Source organism: Mytilus californianus, unplaced genomic scaffold, assembly GCF_021869535.1.
Source record: "Mytilus californianus isolate M0D057914Y unplaced genomic scaffold, xbMytCali1.0.p SCAF_6, whole genome shotgun sequence".
NCBI classification, from domain to species: domain Eukaryota; kingdom Metazoa; phylum Mollusca; class Bivalvia; order Mytilida; family Mytilidae; genus Mytilus; species Mytilus californianus.
In genome coordinates this window covers 109,742,244-109,761,442 of record NW_026262712.1, presented here as the reverse complement: position 1 = coordinate 109,761,442, position 19,199 = coordinate 109,742,244, and the positions used below count along the sequence as shown (strand labels likewise).

Genomic DNA, 19,199 nt, shown 5'->3' with positions numbered 1-19,199 from the left:
CATTGGTGGATTCAGGTGGGGTAAAATACCTACGCCTAGCATTTTATCCGCAAAATATCATTTTTTAGCCTAAAATTGTCAATTTATTTTTACCATTTTATCAACTACGTCCCCTTTTTCCCTTGGACCATGCATGGTTCATCCCCGTTGGCATCGTATCAATTATCGACATGCTTATCGATTAATTTCGACATAAACGTTTCAACAACATTATTAGGGTCACTATTTTCAGGAAAAGACAGTATATGATTTAGATTTAGCTCGCAGAAAGTTTTCTTTAACTTTACACATGTGTGTTTAATACTGATGTTATCGACCAACTTATAAACGTTTGCATTTGAACGGTTTCAGCTCATATTACTTAATATCTCGGCATTCCAACGAAATTTTTAAAGGTTCAAAAAGGAATAGCAAAATAATGTCAATAATTAATTATAACATTCTGCATCAAAAAAACATTAGGACTATTCAAGGATTTGTATAGTATACAAATCCTTGGACACTATACAAATCCTTGGACTATTCAAACTTTATCTTTCTGTTCCTTTACAAAGATATTGAATATCATAAAGGCATCCAACTTTTCATTTTTGTTTCATTTTTTGTATTGGGTACCTGAGAAAAAATTCATCAACGATACCATCTATGCTTATGATTTTATACGCCAGACGCGCGTTTCGTCTACAGAAGAATAAAGAGAACAACAATCATAGTTAGTATAGTAAAACACATACAGTACTTATTAATATAGATCTGAGTTATGCCGCTTTGTCCGACGAATATCAAGTACATACTCGAACTGTATCAATATAACTTTCATGATATGTAGTTTTTATGCCCCACATAAGGGCATTATGTTTTTCGGTCTGTACGTCCGTTCGTTCGTCCGTTTGTTCCGCTTCAGGTTAAAGTTTTTGGTCAATGTAGTTTTTGATGAAGTTGAAGTCTAATCAACTTGAAACTAAGTACACATGTTCCCTATGATCTGATCTTTCTAATTTTAATGCCAAATTAGAGTTTTGAACCCAATTTCACGGTCCACTGAACATAGAAAATGATAGTGCCCGCTTAATTCATTTCAGGTTAAAGTTTTTGATGAAGTTGAAGTCCAATCAACTTGAAACTTAGTACACATGTTCCCTATGATATGATCTTTCTAATTTTAATGCCAAATTAGAGTTTTGGCTCCAATTTCACGGTACACTGGACATAGAAAATGATAGTGCGAGTGGAGCATCCGTGTACTATGGACACATTCTTGTTTTTAAATGTGTTGAGAACAAACACACTATTTCATTTCCCCATATCTCCGTTTAACTTCTTTTTCCCTTATTCAAATATTTACAGTGATAGTGCAGCTTGAAAGGATGTGTATTGCAGGGCGGATCTAGCCATTTTTAAATGGGGATTTCCAACCCAGGATAAATGGGGGGGGGGGGGGGGGGGGGGTTATCACCATATGTCCCCATTCAAAAGCATTGATCGTCAAAAAGGGGGTTCCAACCTCTGGACATCGTCTGAAGAGCCAAGAAAGAGGAAGTGCAAATTTCATCTTAGTCCCATTTTGAAAGTCTTTCAGGCAATCGTTACAAAGTCAAAGCGTTAGAGTCTTAACATGCTTAATTTATGTCACGATTTCTGGACATTTCACCAAATTATAAACGTCTATTAAAGATGGATCAAAATAACAAGTTTGATGGATTTTGACAAATGTGTAGTATTTTTTCTTCAAACAAATTAAAAAGAATAATATTTCTGATCAAAAACATAATTCTATCAATAAATATATTAATTATAGGCTCAGTTTCAGATACAGTTGCAAAATTTGGTTACCATGGCCCGTTGATTCCATTAAAAACACATGCAAATTTTGCAATATAATTTCAAAAGTATATCAAACAGCATTTGCAGGACTGAATAACAATCCAATTTTACGGATGTATATAAAAAGAGATAAAGGTCACTGAATTTGCTTAACAATTTGTTTTATATTGTATATTTTGTAAGACCTGGGGAGCCTATAACTCTTCAATACATTATGTACCAGATGAAACCAGAGAATATAAAATCTCTAGTGAAACTGGCTTTATAACTTGGTACGTGACGAACCGATTCATTAAAAAAACTAATTTGGGTTATTAACTATTTTCATTCGGAATGTGACCGGAATATCTCTAGATTTTAGGTATACTATACTTTGGAAAAACAAACATGGAAGTCAAAAAGTGACAAAACACATATATTTGTTGAGAGCTGACAAATGTTGTAAATTACATACTAACCATAGCAAAAATGGCATCAGAATCTGACCAACATGCTATTTCATCGCGGAAAGCATTAAAAGTGGCAGTTAGTGCACTGTGTTTAGAAGTAGGGTTTCAGACAGCTGAAGAGTCAGTTATTGAAACATTGACTGAGATGTTGGAAAGTTGTAAGTTGTAAACAATATACAAGTATGCCATTTCAATGCTTTATGGAAACTAAAAAAAACGAAACTGAAGCGGCGTTAAAAGCCATGGTCTTCGAAGGAACTAATGTTACAACAGCAGGCCAAGACTCGTGCTACTGGTAAATTGGGACGAAGAAGTCAGTTTCCCATTTATTACTGAGCTTTTCCCAACCGTATAAAGCATTATCTAGTCATGGGGGTCTTCAGTCACTTGCATCATCAGTATTTTTCTCAGCAGCAAGTTGATCAGTTAATGTTTGGGCAATTTTTATCTATATGTAAAGAAATTCAAATAAAATAGAGAATGGAAATGGGGAATGTGTCAAAGAGACAACAACCCGACCAAAGAGTAAAAAACAGCCGAAGGCCACCAATGGATCTTCAACACAGCGAGAAAATCCTGCATCCAGAGGCGGACTTCAGCTGGCCCCTAAACAAAAATGTGTACTAGTTCTCTGAAAATGGACGCCATACCAAACTCCTAAACATATAAATGAACTAAAATTTAAAAAAAACACAAGACTAACAAAGGCCAGAGGCTCCTGACTTGGGACAAGTGCAAAAATGCGGCGGGGTTGAACATGTTTAGTGAGATCTCAACCCTCCCCCTATACCTCTAGCCAATGTAGATTAAACAAACACACAGCAATACGACATTTTGACGATTTAATTATTTCTGAAGAAACAAAGTGCGCTTAAGCATTGACTTTGTAGACTGGTCTGATGTTATTTCAAAAGAACAAATTTTTATGCAAACAAATCTAAGTGATTTTCTTTAACATGTTTAACTTCCGATACATGTACATGTACTTGTTAGGAATGTACAATCAAAAGATTGTCGGCAAAATAATTACACGTACGTGACATGTACTTCATTCACCGTATCGCTATTTGTTAGCCATTATTACTGTACATGTCACATTACAATAGAAAATATCTGACGCCATAAAGGAAAAGTGACTATTATAACTTGTATAAAGTCAATAGTTCAAGTGTTGCAGATATCCAAATAGTGGTAATTATAAGGTCTATTATTAAAGACATCATTAAAATTGCCTTCAGTTAATGAATGATACATTTATTGCATTACAATCCAAATTGCTTGTTAATGATTAATTATTTTTGTATATTTTTTTCATGGATATCATGGATATTAATGGGAGTGTCTTTATACCACAGAATACTACAGAATACCACAGAACATCCAAATTATAATTCTAGACATTATTATTGTTGTAATAGTGTCATATTATGACATTTCTTATGCCATAAAATCATCCCCCCACCTGACTTCATCTGTAGTAGGGCACATAGATCTACACAATAGCACACAAAAATACCCCCAAACTCTCAAGAACATACAAAATATAGTTAAAGTCACACCAATTGAAATTGTGGATATCTTTGTGATATTTTTTGTTGTATATATATTTACAAGAATGAAATTATTTAAATTGTATCTTTTATTTCATTTTAAATATTTTTAAGTGCACGAGTTACATTTATTTTTTGTATAAAAGAATTAAATAATGAAAGTTTATCGTTTTTTTCATCTTTGAATATTTTATGTGCATATTTTGATGTGGGTCTAAGGAAGCAAATACGTGACATTGCAAAAATAAAATTATCATTGAATTTTTTTATTAAAAATAGTATGATCTTTTTTAAACTCTAGTAATCGATAATTTATAACTCAAAATTTTGACTTTTTAAATCTTTATGTTATGACTTTATAATAAAAATTTCGACTTTTTTACATCTTTAAATTTGACTTTTAAAAACTTAAAATTTATACTTTTTAAATGTCAAAATTTTTACATTAACTCAAAATATTACCTTTTTTACATCAAAGTGTTGACTTTCAAAAAATAAAAATGTCTGTGGTATATCTTAATCCTTTTAATGTGTTTTTTTGTGTGTGTGTGTCACTCTGATCATTCAAGCCGCTTACCTGGGACAGTGGTGTATTACCTATGTCATTTGTAAATTGTTAATGGAACCCAATGCAACATTTAACTAAAATTACTTTAATACTATAGAATACTATGATATTTATAGGAACGCCTTTATTTTTCCTTATAGTTTTAATGGAGCTTGGCAGGAGTACACAGGCCTTTGCAGAATTAGCTGGCAGAACGGAAGGAATCATGACAGATGTTATAATGGCTTTAATTGAAATGGGTTTGTAAATATTAAATGCACGTACATTATTATACCCCTGCAATGTTTGGGGGTATATAGGAATCAAGCTGTCTGTTTGTCCATACTGACTTCTTTATCCTTTGTTTGATTTATTTCGAACTTTGTAGAATAATTGATCATGCTATGCAAGCATAACCATTTGAAGGATTTTCATTATGTTCAGTTTATCCAGGATTATGTCCCTTTCATCATAGAAATGTTTACCCTTTTCAGAAATAACCTTGTCCTGCTACATGGTCTATCATATCTACATGAAACCTAGTACATTATTATATTCTGATATGCAGATTCAACTTAACTACTACTTGTTACTCATCAAAGTCCATACTGGACATCTACTTACGAGGAACATGTGCATGTGGAAAGGATATTCCAATCCAGTGAGATTTATTTAAGTTTGGAGTCGTGGTATACTGTTTAACCTTTGTCTGTCCATATGTCCGTGCGTCCAATGAAATTCGGTCTAGTTTTTCCGAGAACAACAAATCAGAAGTACTTATACTTATATATATTCTAACATAGAATGGCCATGAAATTTTTGCCGCATATATCTAGGGAATTATAAATAAGAGCTTCCTGAAACTTGTTATCAAGCTTTATGTCAGCATGCTTTACCATGTAATGTATAGACAAGTGACTTTACATGTACCATACCTCAAGCTATAAAAGCACCAGAGTAGACGAATTATAAATAAATAGCAATACGACAGAAAAAATCCGTCTTCAACACCAAATTCAATAGGACAAAATATGCAAATATATAAAAGAAATATTCCAGAATGAACTGTTTAAGGGTTGGAAGTCACCATATAATAATCAAGATAATTATACAAGTAGGGTTAAAAAAAAAAAATCACACAAATATGCATTTAATTTCTAATTAAAATTGTATGGAATGTGCCAATGGAAATTTGCCTCCCAAATCCTCCATACATTTAATTTTCTAATAGCTCCAAGGATGGCTAATAACAAGGTTGCAGACTTTGGACTGCAACATTGACATATAAAGGGGGTTACACTATTTTTTTAATACTTAACTATTCTTCTTTTTATCACAATCAGTAACCTACCAAATGAAACATAGAGGAATGTTAAATAAAAACCTGTTCAGGAATAGCTCTTTACTCTACATTATCATTATATTGTTGAAAAAAAACATGCAAAAGAAACTTAAAAATAGAATTGCAAATAATTATTTGAGATAAATATAAATTTATCCATGTATTTATGTTTGCATTTTTAGGTCAAAATATTCATGCATTACCAGGGCATGCCAAAAGACCAAATAAAACAGTATTTCTCCCACGTAAGTTTTTCAAGACAGAAATATTTTCTACAATTACATGTATTGCACAAAACAGTCCAAGAATCTGTAAATTAATAATAACAAGAAATGATTGTAACAGGATGCTGTTACGAAGTCTCCCAAACGAAGCTCCCATAATTCGTAATTCCCAGGGTCACCTGACATTGGGCAAAGTCCAGTGAAAATTGGTTTGGTCAAGTAAAGTTATATGCATAAGTGATGCCTGGGGACTAACCCTGTATATCATTCAAATCATCTTGGCATGACAAACCAGAATATATATGGTTTAGGGGTGGGGATCTCGACCATTTACAAGATATTAGAACTTTCTCAAATGGCAGGGGGTCCGGATGACCCCTGGGGACTAACCCTGTATATCATTCAAACCATCTTAGCATGACAAACCAGAATATATATGGTTTAGGGGTGGCGATCTTGACCACTTACAAGATATTAGAACTTTCTTAAATGGCATGGGGTGGGGGTGACCCCTGGGGATTAACCCTGTATTTCATTTCATGTGCTTTATCATGACAAACCAGAATATATATGGTTTAGGGGTGGGGATCTCGACCATTTACAAGATATTAGAACTTTCTCAAATGGCAGGGGGTCAGGATGACCCCTGGGGACTAACCCTGTATATCATTCAAACCATCTTAGCATGACAAACCAGAATATATATGGTTTAGGGGTGGGGATCTCAGCCATTTACAAGATATTAGAACTTTCTCAAATGGCAGGGGTCGGGATGACCCCTGGGGACTAACCCTGTATATCATTCAAACCATCTTAGCATGACAAACCAAAATATATATGGTTTAGGGGTAGGGATCTTGACCACTTACAAGGTATTAGAACTTTCTTAAATGGCAGGGGGCGGGGGTGACCCCTGGGGACTAACCCTGTATTTCATTTAATCGGTTTTATCATTTAGAACATTTTCAATTAAAAAGATTGTGTCTATCACAAATGGTTTTCAATTTATAATCATTTGAAAATTTTTAAAAATAAAATCCCATAGGGTTCTATAGTAAAACCCTCTTTTCTTTTTGCCCCTCAAAGTACCCCTTTATAAACCCCATTGCACAAACAAAACCCTGATTGCACCACTAGACATGTTAATCTAACATATTGTGAAACCCTAAGTTAATCTGACAAGCAGTTTTGGAGAACGGGTGCGGACAAGTTCAAATTTAAAAGCGGCGGAAGAGGAAGAGGAAGAAGAATAATAATAATAATAATAATAAGAACTGAGCAAAAACAATAAGTCTTCCCAAACGAAGACTTAATAATACATAACAATTGAAAAAGCCAAAAGCTACAAAATTTTACTAAATGTTCTTACTAATTTCAAATAAATTTTAAGGAAATTGGTACTAGTTTATTACCTAGCATTCTCTCTCTTTGATATTATGTTTTCAAATATGGCAAAAGTTCAATTGTACGATTTAAAAAAGAGAAATATATGAAAATTGATTAGACTCTAAAATAACTTTTATGTATAGTCAGTTTCAATATCTTAAAAATTATGATGGTTGTCAATTGCAGAGAGTTAATATTGGCAGTATTTTTACTTTATAGATGTCAAACTGACTTTGAATATTTTATTTTTTCAGTGTTTATTTTGGAAACTATAAACTTTGTATATTACAAGAATATTTTTTGTTAACCTTTAGGCCAAAATGGCCTAAACCAGACATTCTTCCTAAGAGTATGTTAATTGAAGTACTACAGTATCCAACTAGATACATCTGTTGAATAACATGTTTCGTTCGTTTGTTTTCCAGCGGCACACAGTGCTCCACATCCCAATATTAAGATGTTACAGACAGGAGATCGTAGAGAACATCCTTCACACATACCAGACTATCTACCTCCCTTTCCTGATCCTCATACATACATAAAAACTTCTGTAAGTTATAGTATTGTAAAACTTCTGTAAGTTATAGTGTTGTAAAACTTCTGTAAGTTATAGTATTGTAAAACTTCTGTAAGTTATAGTGTTGTAAAACTTCTGTAAGTTATAGTATTGTAAAACTTCTGTAAGTTATAGTATTGTAAAACTTCTGTAAGTTATAGTATTGTAAAACTTCTGTAAGTTATAGTATTGTAAAACTTCTGTAAGTTATAGTGTTGTAAAACTTCTGTAAGTTATAGTGTTGTAAAACTTCTGTAAGTTATAGTATTGTAAAACTTCTGTAAGTTATAGTATTGTAAAACTTCTGTAAGTTATAGTATTGTAAAACTTCTGTAAGTTATAGTATTGTAAAACTTCTGTAAGTTATAGTATTGTAAAACTTCTGTAAGTTATAGTATTGTAAAACTTCTGTAAGTTATAGTGTTGTAAAACTTCTGTAAGTTTTAGTGTTGTAAAACTTCTGTAAGTTATAGTATTGTAAAACTTCTGTAAGTTATAGTAAAACTTCTGTAAGTTATAGTGTTGTAAAACTTCTGTAAGTTATAGTATTGTAAAACTTCTGTAAGTTTATAGTGTGGTAAATTCTTTAAATGTTTCTGTAGGTAGTGTATTTTGATGCAATTTTATTTTTCAACAGTTATTAAAGAATAGCTCCAAACCGTAAAATGTTATTAGTTAAAATATGAATAAAAAAAGACGTTGGATTCAGGTACATGAAGCTGCAACTCAATGTCACAAAAATCAATACATTCTTAAAAAGTTGTAAATAAGTTAAACAAAGATCATCAGTAAATCTTATGCATTTTGTTTTCATGTCATTTCATTCCATTCTTTTGTAGACCAAAAAAGCTCCAATGAGTGAATATCAAATGATCAGAGAGAAAGCAGCTTCTCAAAAACGTGATGTTGAGAGAGCATTAACAAGATTTATAGCTAAAACAGGAGAAACTCAGTCCTTGTTTAGAGATGATACAACAACATATCCTTGTAAGTTTTGATGCCTTATTGATTTATTACTTTAAAATAAAAATGTCAAGAAATTTAAGGCTATTTTACAGGTATAAAAATTTTGACTCCACTAAGACCAATTATTTACCTCCTAAAATAGGCACAATACTGTACACTGTGTATACATGAACATGTTTTTGTCGAGCTTGCGAATTTTGTCGCAGAAAGCTCGACATAGGGATAGTGATCCGGCGGTGGCGTTAGCTAACTTCTTAAAAGCTTTATATTTTAGAAGGTGGAAGACCTGGATGCTTCATACTTTGTATATGGATGCCTCATGTTACGAATTTTCTGTCAGTCACATGTCCAATGTCCTTGACCTCATTTTCATGGTTCAGTGACTACTTGAAAAAAAAGTTAAGATTTTTTGTAATGTTAAATTCTCTCTTATTATAAGTAATAGGATAACTATATTTGGTATGTGCGTACCTTGCAAGGTCCTCATGTCCGTCAGACAGTTTTCACTTGACCTCGACCTCATTTCATGGATCAGTGAACAAGGTTAAGTTTTGGTGGTCAAGTCCATATCTCAGATACTATAAGCAACAGGTCTAGTATATTCGGTGTATGGAAGGACTGTAAGGTGTACATGTCCAACTGGCAGGTGTCATCTGACCTTGACCTCATTTTCATGGTTCAGTGGTTATAGTTAAGTTTTTGTGTTTTGGTCTGTTTTTCTCATACTGTATGCAATAGGTCTACTATATTTGGTGTATGGAACGATTGTAAGGTGTACATGTCTAACTGACAGGTGTCATCTGACCTTGACCTCATTTTCATGGTTCAGTGGTCAAAGTAAAATTTTTGAGTTTTGGTCTTTTTTTCTAATACTATATGCAATAGTTCAACTATATTTGGTGTATGGAAATATTTTTTGATCTATATGTCAATCACCGAGGTTTTATTTGACCTTGACCTCATTTTCAAGGTTCATTGCTCAGTGTTAAGTTTTTGTGTTTTGGTCTGTTTTTCTTAAACTATAAGCAATAGGTCAACTATATTTGTTGTATGGAAGAATTGTTAGCTGTACATGCCTGCCTAGCATGGTTCATCTGACCTTGACCTCATTTTCATGGTTCATTGGTCAATGTTTAGTTTATTTGGTTAATGTTATGTGACAGTTGTAATAAAGCTTTATATTTAGGACTATCAACATAATATCAATGATTAGTAAAGAAGGCGAGACATTTCAGCGTGTGCACTCTTGTTTTATTTTGTTGGGATTTATTTTGTGTTTCAGCAGATGCTACAGTTTTTTGCTTTTGAGTGTATGTGTTCATCCCTTTTGACAAGATATTTGCTACCTTTTTATACGACCGCAAAAAAATTTTTGTGGTCGTATATTGGTATGACGTTGGCGTCGTCATCGTCGTCGTCCGGCGTCGTCCGGCGTCGTCCGAAGACACATTGGTTTTCGCACTCTAACTTTAGTTTAAGTAAATGGATCTTTATGAAATTTTACCACAAGGTTCAATACCACAAAAGGAAGGTTGGGATTGATTTTGGGGGTTATGGTAATAACAGTAAAGGAATTAGGGGCCAAAAAGGGGCCAAAAATAAGCATTTTTGTAACTTCCAGACATAACTTGTGTGTTAGTGTATGGATCTCTCTGACATTGTACCACAAGGTTCCATATCACTAAAGGAATGCTGGGATTGATTTTGGGGGTAATTGCCTCCAAATTTTAGGAATTAGGGGCCAAAAAAGGGGCAAAAAACAAGCATTTTTCTAGTTTCATGACAATAACTTGTGTGTAAGTGTATGGATCTTTCTGAAATTGTACTACAAGGTTCCATATCACAAAGGGAAAGCTGGGTTTGAGTTTGGGGGTAATTGCCCTAAACGTTTAGGAATTTGGGGCCAAAAAACACATTTTTTTCTAGTTTCCAGACAATAACTTGTGTTCAAGTGTATGGATCTCTCTGAAATTGTACTGCAAGGTACCATACCACAAAGGGAAGGCTGGGATTGAGTTTGGGGGTGATGAATCATAATGGGGGTTCAAAAAATTTTGGGGGGGATTTATTTTTTTTTTCTTTTTTTCCTTTTTTGTTTCTTTTAAAATTTTCCATTTTAAGTTGGTTATTTCTGATTTATATTTAAAATCAAATAATAATGATATGGTAGGAGATACACACCAAACAGGATGTGTAAATTATTATATAATAAGTATTGTGCAATAGCAAGAAATTTTCAATTGCACAGTATTGCACAATAGCAAGAAATCTTCAATTGCACAGTATTGCGCAATAGCAAGAAATCTTCAATTGCACAGTATTGCGCAATAGCAAGAAATATCCAATAGCACAATATTGCGCAATAGCAAGAAATTGTCAATTGTACAGTATTGCGCAATAGCAAGAAATATTTAATAGCACAGGATTGTGCAAAAGAAGATACTTCCTATAAATTGCTTATTTCTTGACCAATTTCAATGGGGTTTTATTCTTGATTTCATGGGGTTCTTTAATATGCTGAATCTAACCGTGTATTTAGTTTTTGGATTTTGGGCCCCGTTTTTAAATTGGTCCACATTGAGGTCCAAAGGGTCCAAAATTAAACTTTGTTTGATTTCATCAAAAATTGAATTATTGGGGTTCTTTGATATGCCGAATCTAACTGTGTATTTAGATTCTTAAATTTTGGTTCCGTTTTCAAATTGGTCTACATTAAGGTCCAAAGGGTCCAAAATTAAACTTAGTTTGATTTTAACAAAAATTGAATTCTTAGGGTTCTTTGATATGCTGAATCTAAACATGTATTTAGATTTTTGATTATGGGCCCAGTTTTCAAGTTGGTCCAAATCGGGGTCCAAAATTTAACTTTGTTTGATTTCAACAAAAATTGAATATATGGGGTTCTTTGATATGCTGAATCTAACCATGTATTTAGATTTTTGATTTTTGGGCCCTGTTATCAACTTTGTCCACATTGAGGTCAAAAGGGTCCAAAATTAAACTTTGTTTGATTTCATCAAAAATTGAATTATTGGGGTTCTTTGATATGCCGAATCTAACTGTGTATTTAGATTCTTAATTTTTGGATCCGTTTTCAAATTGGTCTACATTAAGAATAGCAAGAAATATTTAATAGCACAGGATTGTGCAAAAGAAGATACTTCCTATAAATTGCTTATTTCTTGACCAATTTCAATGGGGTTTTATTCTTGATTTCATGGGGTTCTTTAATATGCTGAATCTAACCGTGTATTTAGTTTTTGGATTTTGGGCCCCGTTTTTAAATTGGTCCACATTGAGGTCCAAAGGGTCCAAAATTAAACTTTGTTTGATTTCATCAAAAATTGAATTATTGGGGTTCTTTGATATGCCGAATCTAACTGTGTATTTAGATTCTTAAATTTTGGTTCCGTTTTCAAATTGGTCTACATTAAGGTCCAAAGGGTCCAAAATTAAACTTAGTTTGATTTTAACAAAAATTGAATTCTTAGGGTTCTTTGATATGCTGAATCTAAACATGTATTTAGATTTTTTATTATGGGCCCAGTTTTCAAGTTGGTCCAAATCGGGGTCCAAAATTTAACTTTGTTTGATTTCAACAAAAATTGAATATATGGGGTTCTTTGATATGCTGAATCTAACCATGTATTTAGATTTTTGATTTTTGGGCCCCGTTATCAACTTTGTCCACATTGAGGTCAAAAGGGTCCAAAATTAAACTTTGTTTGATTTCATCAAAAATTGAATTATTGGGGTTCTTTGATATGCCGAATCTAACTGTGTATTTAGATTCTTAATTTTTGGATCCGTTTTCAAATTGGTCTACATTAAGAATAGCAAGAAATATTTAATAGCACAGGATTGTGCAAAAGAAGATACTTCCTATAAATTGCTTATTTCTTGACCAATTTCAATGGGGTTTTATTCTTGATTTCATGGGGTTCTTTAATATGCTGAATCTAACCGTGTATTTAGTTTTTGGATTTTGGGCCCCGTTTTTAAATTGGTCCACATTGAGGTCCAAAGGGTCCAAAATTAAACTTTGTTTGATTTCATCAAAAATTGAATTATTGGGGTTCTTTGATATGCCGAATCTAACTGTGTATTTAGATTCTTAAATTTTGGTTCCGTTTTCAAATTGGTCTACATTAAGGTCCAAAGGGTCCAAAATTAAACTTAGTTTGATTTTAACAAAAATTGAATTCTTAGGGTTCTTTGATATGCTGAATCTAAACATGTATTTAGATTTTTTATTATGGGCCCAGTTTTCAAGTTGGTCCAAATCGGGGTCCAAAATTAAACTTTGTTTGATTTCAACAAAAATTGAATATATGGGGTTCTTTGATATGCTGAATCTAACCATGTATTTAGATTTTTGATTTTTGGGCCCCGTTATCAACTTTGTCCACATTGAGGTCAAAAGGGTCCAAAATTAAACTTTGTTTGATTTCATCAAAAATTGAATTATTGGGGTTCTTTGATATGCCGAATCTAACCGTGTATTTAGATTCTTAATTTTTCGTTCCGTTTTCAAATTGGTCTACATTAAGGTCCAAAGGGTCCAAAATTAAACTTAGTTTGATTTTAACAAAAATTGAATTCTTAGGGTTCTTTGATATGCTGAATCTAAACATGTATTTAGATTTTTGATTATGGGCCCAGTTTTCAAGTTGGTCCAAATTGGGGTCCAAAATTAAACTTTGTTTGATTGCAACAAAAATTGAATATATGGAATTCTTTGATATGCTGAATCTAATCATGTATTTAGATTTTTGATTTTTGGGCCCCGTTATCAACTTTGTCCACATTGAGGTCAAAAGGGTCCAAAATTAAACTTTGTTTGATTTCATCAAAAATTGAATTCTTGGGGTTCTTTGATATGCTGAATCTAACCATGTATTTAGATTTTGGATATTGGACCATAATAGGTGAATGTCCAATTTAAAATTTTTAAGTTCTTAGACCACATTCAATCTGTGTTAGAAACCTATGCTGTGTCAAATATTTAATCACAATCCAAATCCAAAGCTGTATCAAGCTTGAATGTTGTGTCCATACTTCCCCCAACTGTTCAGGGTTCGACCTCTGCGGTCGTATCAAGCTGCGCCCTGCGAAGCATTTTATTTCAATTTCAAATCTTTGCTTTTGTTTAAGGCAGTGCAGTTGCTTAATTATGGATACTGGTATATATTCAGCTTCTCTTTTTTTTATAGTTAACTAAAGTGTGTACCAATATTCTATATTTAAATCACTGTAAACCACCTTATTTTCATGCATTCTTTGTTATGTGTTTAGCCCATTTTACTAAACTTCAGGCAATTTTTTTGTTTGTGAATTTCTCATTTTCTTGATGTCTTTATCAATGTATAAGGGGAAGATTAAAGTTTTACATATTGGCCAGTGATGTATGTTTGTGTTATTGTTCTACTCATAAAAAATAAAATGCTTGCAAAAATTGGTTGGAAAACATTTATTGAAATTACTGTTCCAAATTAAAGTAATATTTTTTGGGACAGCAAAATAAATGATTTCATTAAAATCAGCAAACTGAAAATATCAGCTTCAGCTAACTTTGTGAACTGTATCAGAACTATAGTTTTCCAAATGTTTCTATTTCAGTAATTGCAGTTAAACCTATGCCTCTGCCATATTTGAATGCTTTGCTTCCAAAAGATCAAGATCTAGATTCTCAGGATCAACCAGAGACAATGGCAGTTAAAAAACGCAAAAGAGCACCAGAACAGTCTGAAGCAATTGGTGAAAATCCACAAGGAGTTGATGCAGATTCAATAGACAATCCATATTTGAGACCAATGAAAATTGCTAAATACAAGAAAAGATTAAAATAGTTATGAATTTACAATGGTGTTATTCATACTTTCATATTTTTCCTTGAACAGTATTAATCTTGAGGTTTCTAGAAGGATTTACATTGTATGCTTCATCCTGCTAATTTATATCATGGCCTATAGCATGTATAGTATGTAACTGGCATACCATTTCAATACAAAACAGTAAAGTGATGGATTGAAACCAATTTTAATACTGTGGATTCATTAATACTCGTTGGATACTAATTTTCATGGATTTTGTGGGTACAGAAAGACCACGAATTTAAATGTTCAACGAATTATAAATTTCTACAGAATTGTATGCAGATTTTGCCAAAACAATGAAATTAATTATCCACGAATATGCAAGTTTTCCTCAATCCACGAAAAGTGGTAAACACGAAAATAAATGAATCCACAGTATATTCATTCGAAGCAACAGCATGAAATGAAAAAGTTTCAGTTTTTATCAAAGAACTACTGATTAATTTATTTTCATTAGTATCAACTTTTGCTGTTTAGATGGTATCTAATTTGGTGGTATTCATTTGTTCCTAGCAGGCACTTATAAAAATTATTTTGTTGTGATGTCTGCCTTGCTTGTCAATCTTAGTCGTAAGTTTTTTTGTGAAACTGACTCTTGGAATACATGAGGTCCTATGTGATCAGAAGGAACCTTAAAAGAATAGCCAAATCCAACAAGGTTAACTTTGCCTGATAAAGTTGGAACCTTAGTTTCTTAAAAATTTCTAAATTATCAACAGAATTTATGAAAGGTACCCGGTATGTGATAAATCTTTTCTACTTTCCTGAGATCACCAGGTTTTTACATCCCATGAGCAACACTATGGTATTGACAAATTAAGCAAGGAAATGCTTACCTTCCGGAGCACTAAAGTTCCCTCTGTTTTTTTGGTGGGTTGATGTTCTCTAGTTTTCTGTATAGTTTTTGAAGACTTGTTCGGTTCATCTTTTATCTTTCAGCCATGGTGCTGTCTGTTTTTTTTTCAACCTAAGATTTGCACCCTTGATAGCCTCACCATCTTTATTTCAAGTTTTATGTTGTATATCATTTTTCAAATGCTGAACAGACACTCCTTTTTATAAGGATTTTATACATTTATAGTGCAGATTCCTATTATATCACAGATCTGTGTGCATCTTGTCCAAAGTGATATTTGTTTCCCAATTCAATTATGTCAAAAAGTATGAAAAATCGGTAAAATACAATAAACTAGAGGCTCTAAAAAGCCTGTGTCAGTCACCTTGGTCTATGTGCATATTCAACAAAGGACACACTCCAACATTGTAGACTAGAATTGAATTCATGACAAAAATCTGCTGATCTTGTATTGTTGATCATTTAGTTTCTCTCTTTCTTCTTTAGTTTTTGATCAAAACACAAAAGGGGTAAAAAAAAATCCTCATTTAAGGGCAATCACTCCTATAAAAAGTGACAGTCTACTAACTATATCAGCAAAATTTGACGTGTTAGTAGATCTTGCCTTGCTGATCATTTTTGTGATTTGAAGTGTCTATTTATCTATTATAATTTTTATCATATAAGACAAAACACAAAAAAAATGGTAAAAATCGTCATTAAAGGGCAATAACTTCAATAAAGAGTCGTTGGACGATTTCCTCCATTTGTCTTTATTGTAGATCTTGTCTTGCTGATCATTTTTGCTTATTTAAGTTTCTATCCATCTATTATAATTTTTAAGATGCAAGGCAAAAATGCCCAACTTGGTAAAAATCATCATCAAAGGGCTATAACTCTAATAAAGAGTTGACTGACGATTTCGACCATAAGACTTATATGTAGAACTTGTCTTGCTGATCATTTTTGCATTTTAATGTTTCTCTCAATCTATTATAGTTTTCAAGATAATAGGCAAAAATGAAAAAAAAAATGGTAAAATTTATTGTTAAAGGGCAATAACTCCTATGTGAAGTCGTCTGACAGTTTTGAATTATATAAACAATTGGTAGAGCTCAACATTCTGAACATTTTTGCTCTGTCAGATTTTCTCTATTCATAATGGTTTTCAAAATAATAGACAAAACTTGCATTTTACCTCTATGTTCTATTTTTAGCCATGTTGGCCATCTTGGTTGGCAGGCAGGGTCATCAGACAAATTATTTAAACTAGATACCCCAATGATGATTGTGGCCAAGTTTGGTTAATTTTGGCCCAGTAGTTTCAGAGGAGAAGATTTTTGTAAAAGTTAACAGACGACAGACGCCAAGTGATGAGAAAAGCTTTCTTGGCCCTGTGGGCCAGGTGAGCTAAAAATTCATGATTCTAGAACAGGGTATCAAAGAATAGCATATCACAAGAAGTATATAAATACTTGGATATAAGAAAGATAACCCTGTCATAATATCAAAGCTACAGGTATTAGTCTACACTTATACACCATAGGGTATTATATTATGTCCTTTTTACTAGTCAAAAGAAGAGAATAAATACACTGTGTAGATTGACAACAATCATCACTTGTGTATCCTTCATGCATTCTAATTTCTCAAGTTAATGAATAACAAACACTTATTGATGTACTGATTTTGTTTATTCTTCAAATGCATAGTAATTTAAAAGTAAATGTAATGTGTGTACATTTCTAATTTTCTTCATGCTATAAATAATGTTAATTATCTCCCTTGTCATCACTTCCTGTAAAATGCATTGAATCATTCGAGTCTTTCATCCTTTGGATTTTCTCTTTATTTTTTCAACCTATAATGAAAATGATATATGATAATTTTCAAAACTTTTCATTTAGTCCTTATTTTAAATGCGTAGACATAGGTGTATGTTTAAAGATTAATGCATTATGAAAATTATTCTTAACTGTTATATTTGTAACAAGTCATCCTTTACAACTTTATTACTTCTGTTGATTTTTAATATTTTTATGTTGTTAGCAAAAGAATTGCTAATAGTCCAGTGTCAATTTATACAAACCACTCGTCTTTTTCAATTTTGTAAATAGTCAAATCCTCCTATTCATTTGATAAAATTGCTACTACTTCCTTTACATGCATGGTGGTCTACCTTAAACAATATTATTTCATTATTTCAAAAAAAACTGACTTCTACGTGCAAATGTAAACAATGTAGAAATATTAATCCTGTCAAATACACATAAAAAAAAACATAAACCAGTTTGACAAATCTTGAAGTTATACCTGTAAAACTTCTTGTAATTGTTCTAATGCTTCCTGGAATGCTGGAACTATTGGTTGTAAATCTGCTTTGGTTACTTTTAATTCCTTTACAGATGTTTTCCCTGCTTCCCGTGTCATCTTTTTAAAGTGGAAAAACTGAAAATATTTCAACAAATTTTCAATGACTTTGACATCCAACCAGATTTGGTTTAATTTTTGTGACAACAGATTCTATTCTTTTTGGCAGAAAAGATTTTTCAATGAAACTGTACCTTCTGACATTGCATAGATGCCAACCGTTACAATTTTTCCGTAATCGTTACGATTTTTAGATGCTTTAGCGATTTGACACAAAATCTAAACAAGATGCTGTATCATACACTATAAGTTCATATGACAAGACAACACAACATTGATCAAAAATCAAGATAACTTTGTGTCATGAAAGGAAGTTCAGTAAAAGAATGCTTGATGTCTTAGCATTTACCCCTAAATACTATCAAATTTTAGGAAAGGACAACTTCTAATTAAAATTCTTGGGTTGGAAGCAAGGCTTCCAAAACGGTCATATATGCCGGACATTTTTATAATGTCCGGTAAAAGTCCGGCTGGGAAAAGCACAAAACGGTCATCTACTTTTTAGTTTTCAAGGCTTTCTTAAGAGACGGTCATTTTAACATAATTCACGATCTTTTTGACCCAACATTTTGCCTTTAACAGCCACACATTTCCAGTCATAAAAGTGACATGATCATTAAGTGCTATCAAAACAACCCCTACTTTAATACCTTCTAATTTTAATCAAGGCTATTTAGTTGTCGAACAGCTGAAATTTACCTGTTCAGGTGACAGGTAAACTATTTTGAACCGGACATTGATCGGTCTATTCAAAGTTATTTTCTTACATTTCAGCGGTTTGCATCTAATTAATTTAGTCAAAAAGATTTAAATTATCAGAAATACGTTTACAAATATGATTTGATGAAACAATTAAAAAGGTGAAAATGAAAAATCGTCATAACCACGTTGTTTGAACCAGAAACATGTCTCTGTTTGAACTAGTACATGTGTGCGCAGGTGTGACGTTTAATTATGCATCCTAATTTCTTCAAAAAATGCTTAAATTGTCATTGATACCTTTATCTCACGTTTATTTCGAATATATTCTTGAAGAAATAACGTAGAAAGATTTCATACTTTGCAAACGTATACGGAATTTACGTATCCGTCTCTGGTCCATGTTTTACCATTGTCAAGATAACATCCGGTATTACTTCAAAAAACGAAAGTGAAGTTTTTGACAATGTTATTTTGCACAAATAAAGAGTCTAAGGCAGATATAAGTACGCTGA

At 32.5% G+C, this 19,199-nt stretch overlaps 2 protein-coding genes across 2 annotated transcripts in view; one reads left to right on the top strand and one right to left on the bottom strand.

Moving 5' to 3' along the window:
* The first annotated feature begins 2,192 nt into the window (after window positions 1-2,192).
* LOC127704855 (transcription initiation factor TFIID subunit 8-like) lies at window positions 2,193-14,707 on the top strand. Its single transcript, XM_052209081.1, has 6 exons — window positions 2,193-2,431; window positions 4,532-4,630; window positions 5,895-5,957; window positions 7,748-7,872; window positions 8,718-8,865; window positions 14,464-14,707. The coding sequence occupies exons 1-6, from the start codon at window positions 2,293-2,295 to the stop codon at window positions 14,691-14,693; spliced, it is 804 nt and encodes a 267-aa protein (XP_052065041.1). The 5' UTR covers window positions 2,193-2,292; the 3' UTR covers window positions 14,694-14,707.
* Window positions 14,708-17,229: 2,522 nt separating this feature from the next.
* Window positions 17,230-19,199, bottom strand: part of LOC127704849 (ATP-dependent RNA helicase DDX51-like) — a 34,457-nt gene continuing 32,487 nt past the window's right edge. Inside the window, exons 15-16 of the mRNA XM_052209074.1 lie at window positions 17,869-18,003; window positions 17,230-17,416 (exon numbers count right to left, since the gene is read on the bottom strand). Of these exons, the coding sequence (XP_052065034.1) occupies window positions 17,384-17,416; window positions 17,869-18,003 (168 nt within the window). The 3' untranslated portion in view covers window positions 17,230-17,383. The remainder of the gene's footprint in view (window positions 17,417-17,868; window positions 18,004-19,199) is intronic.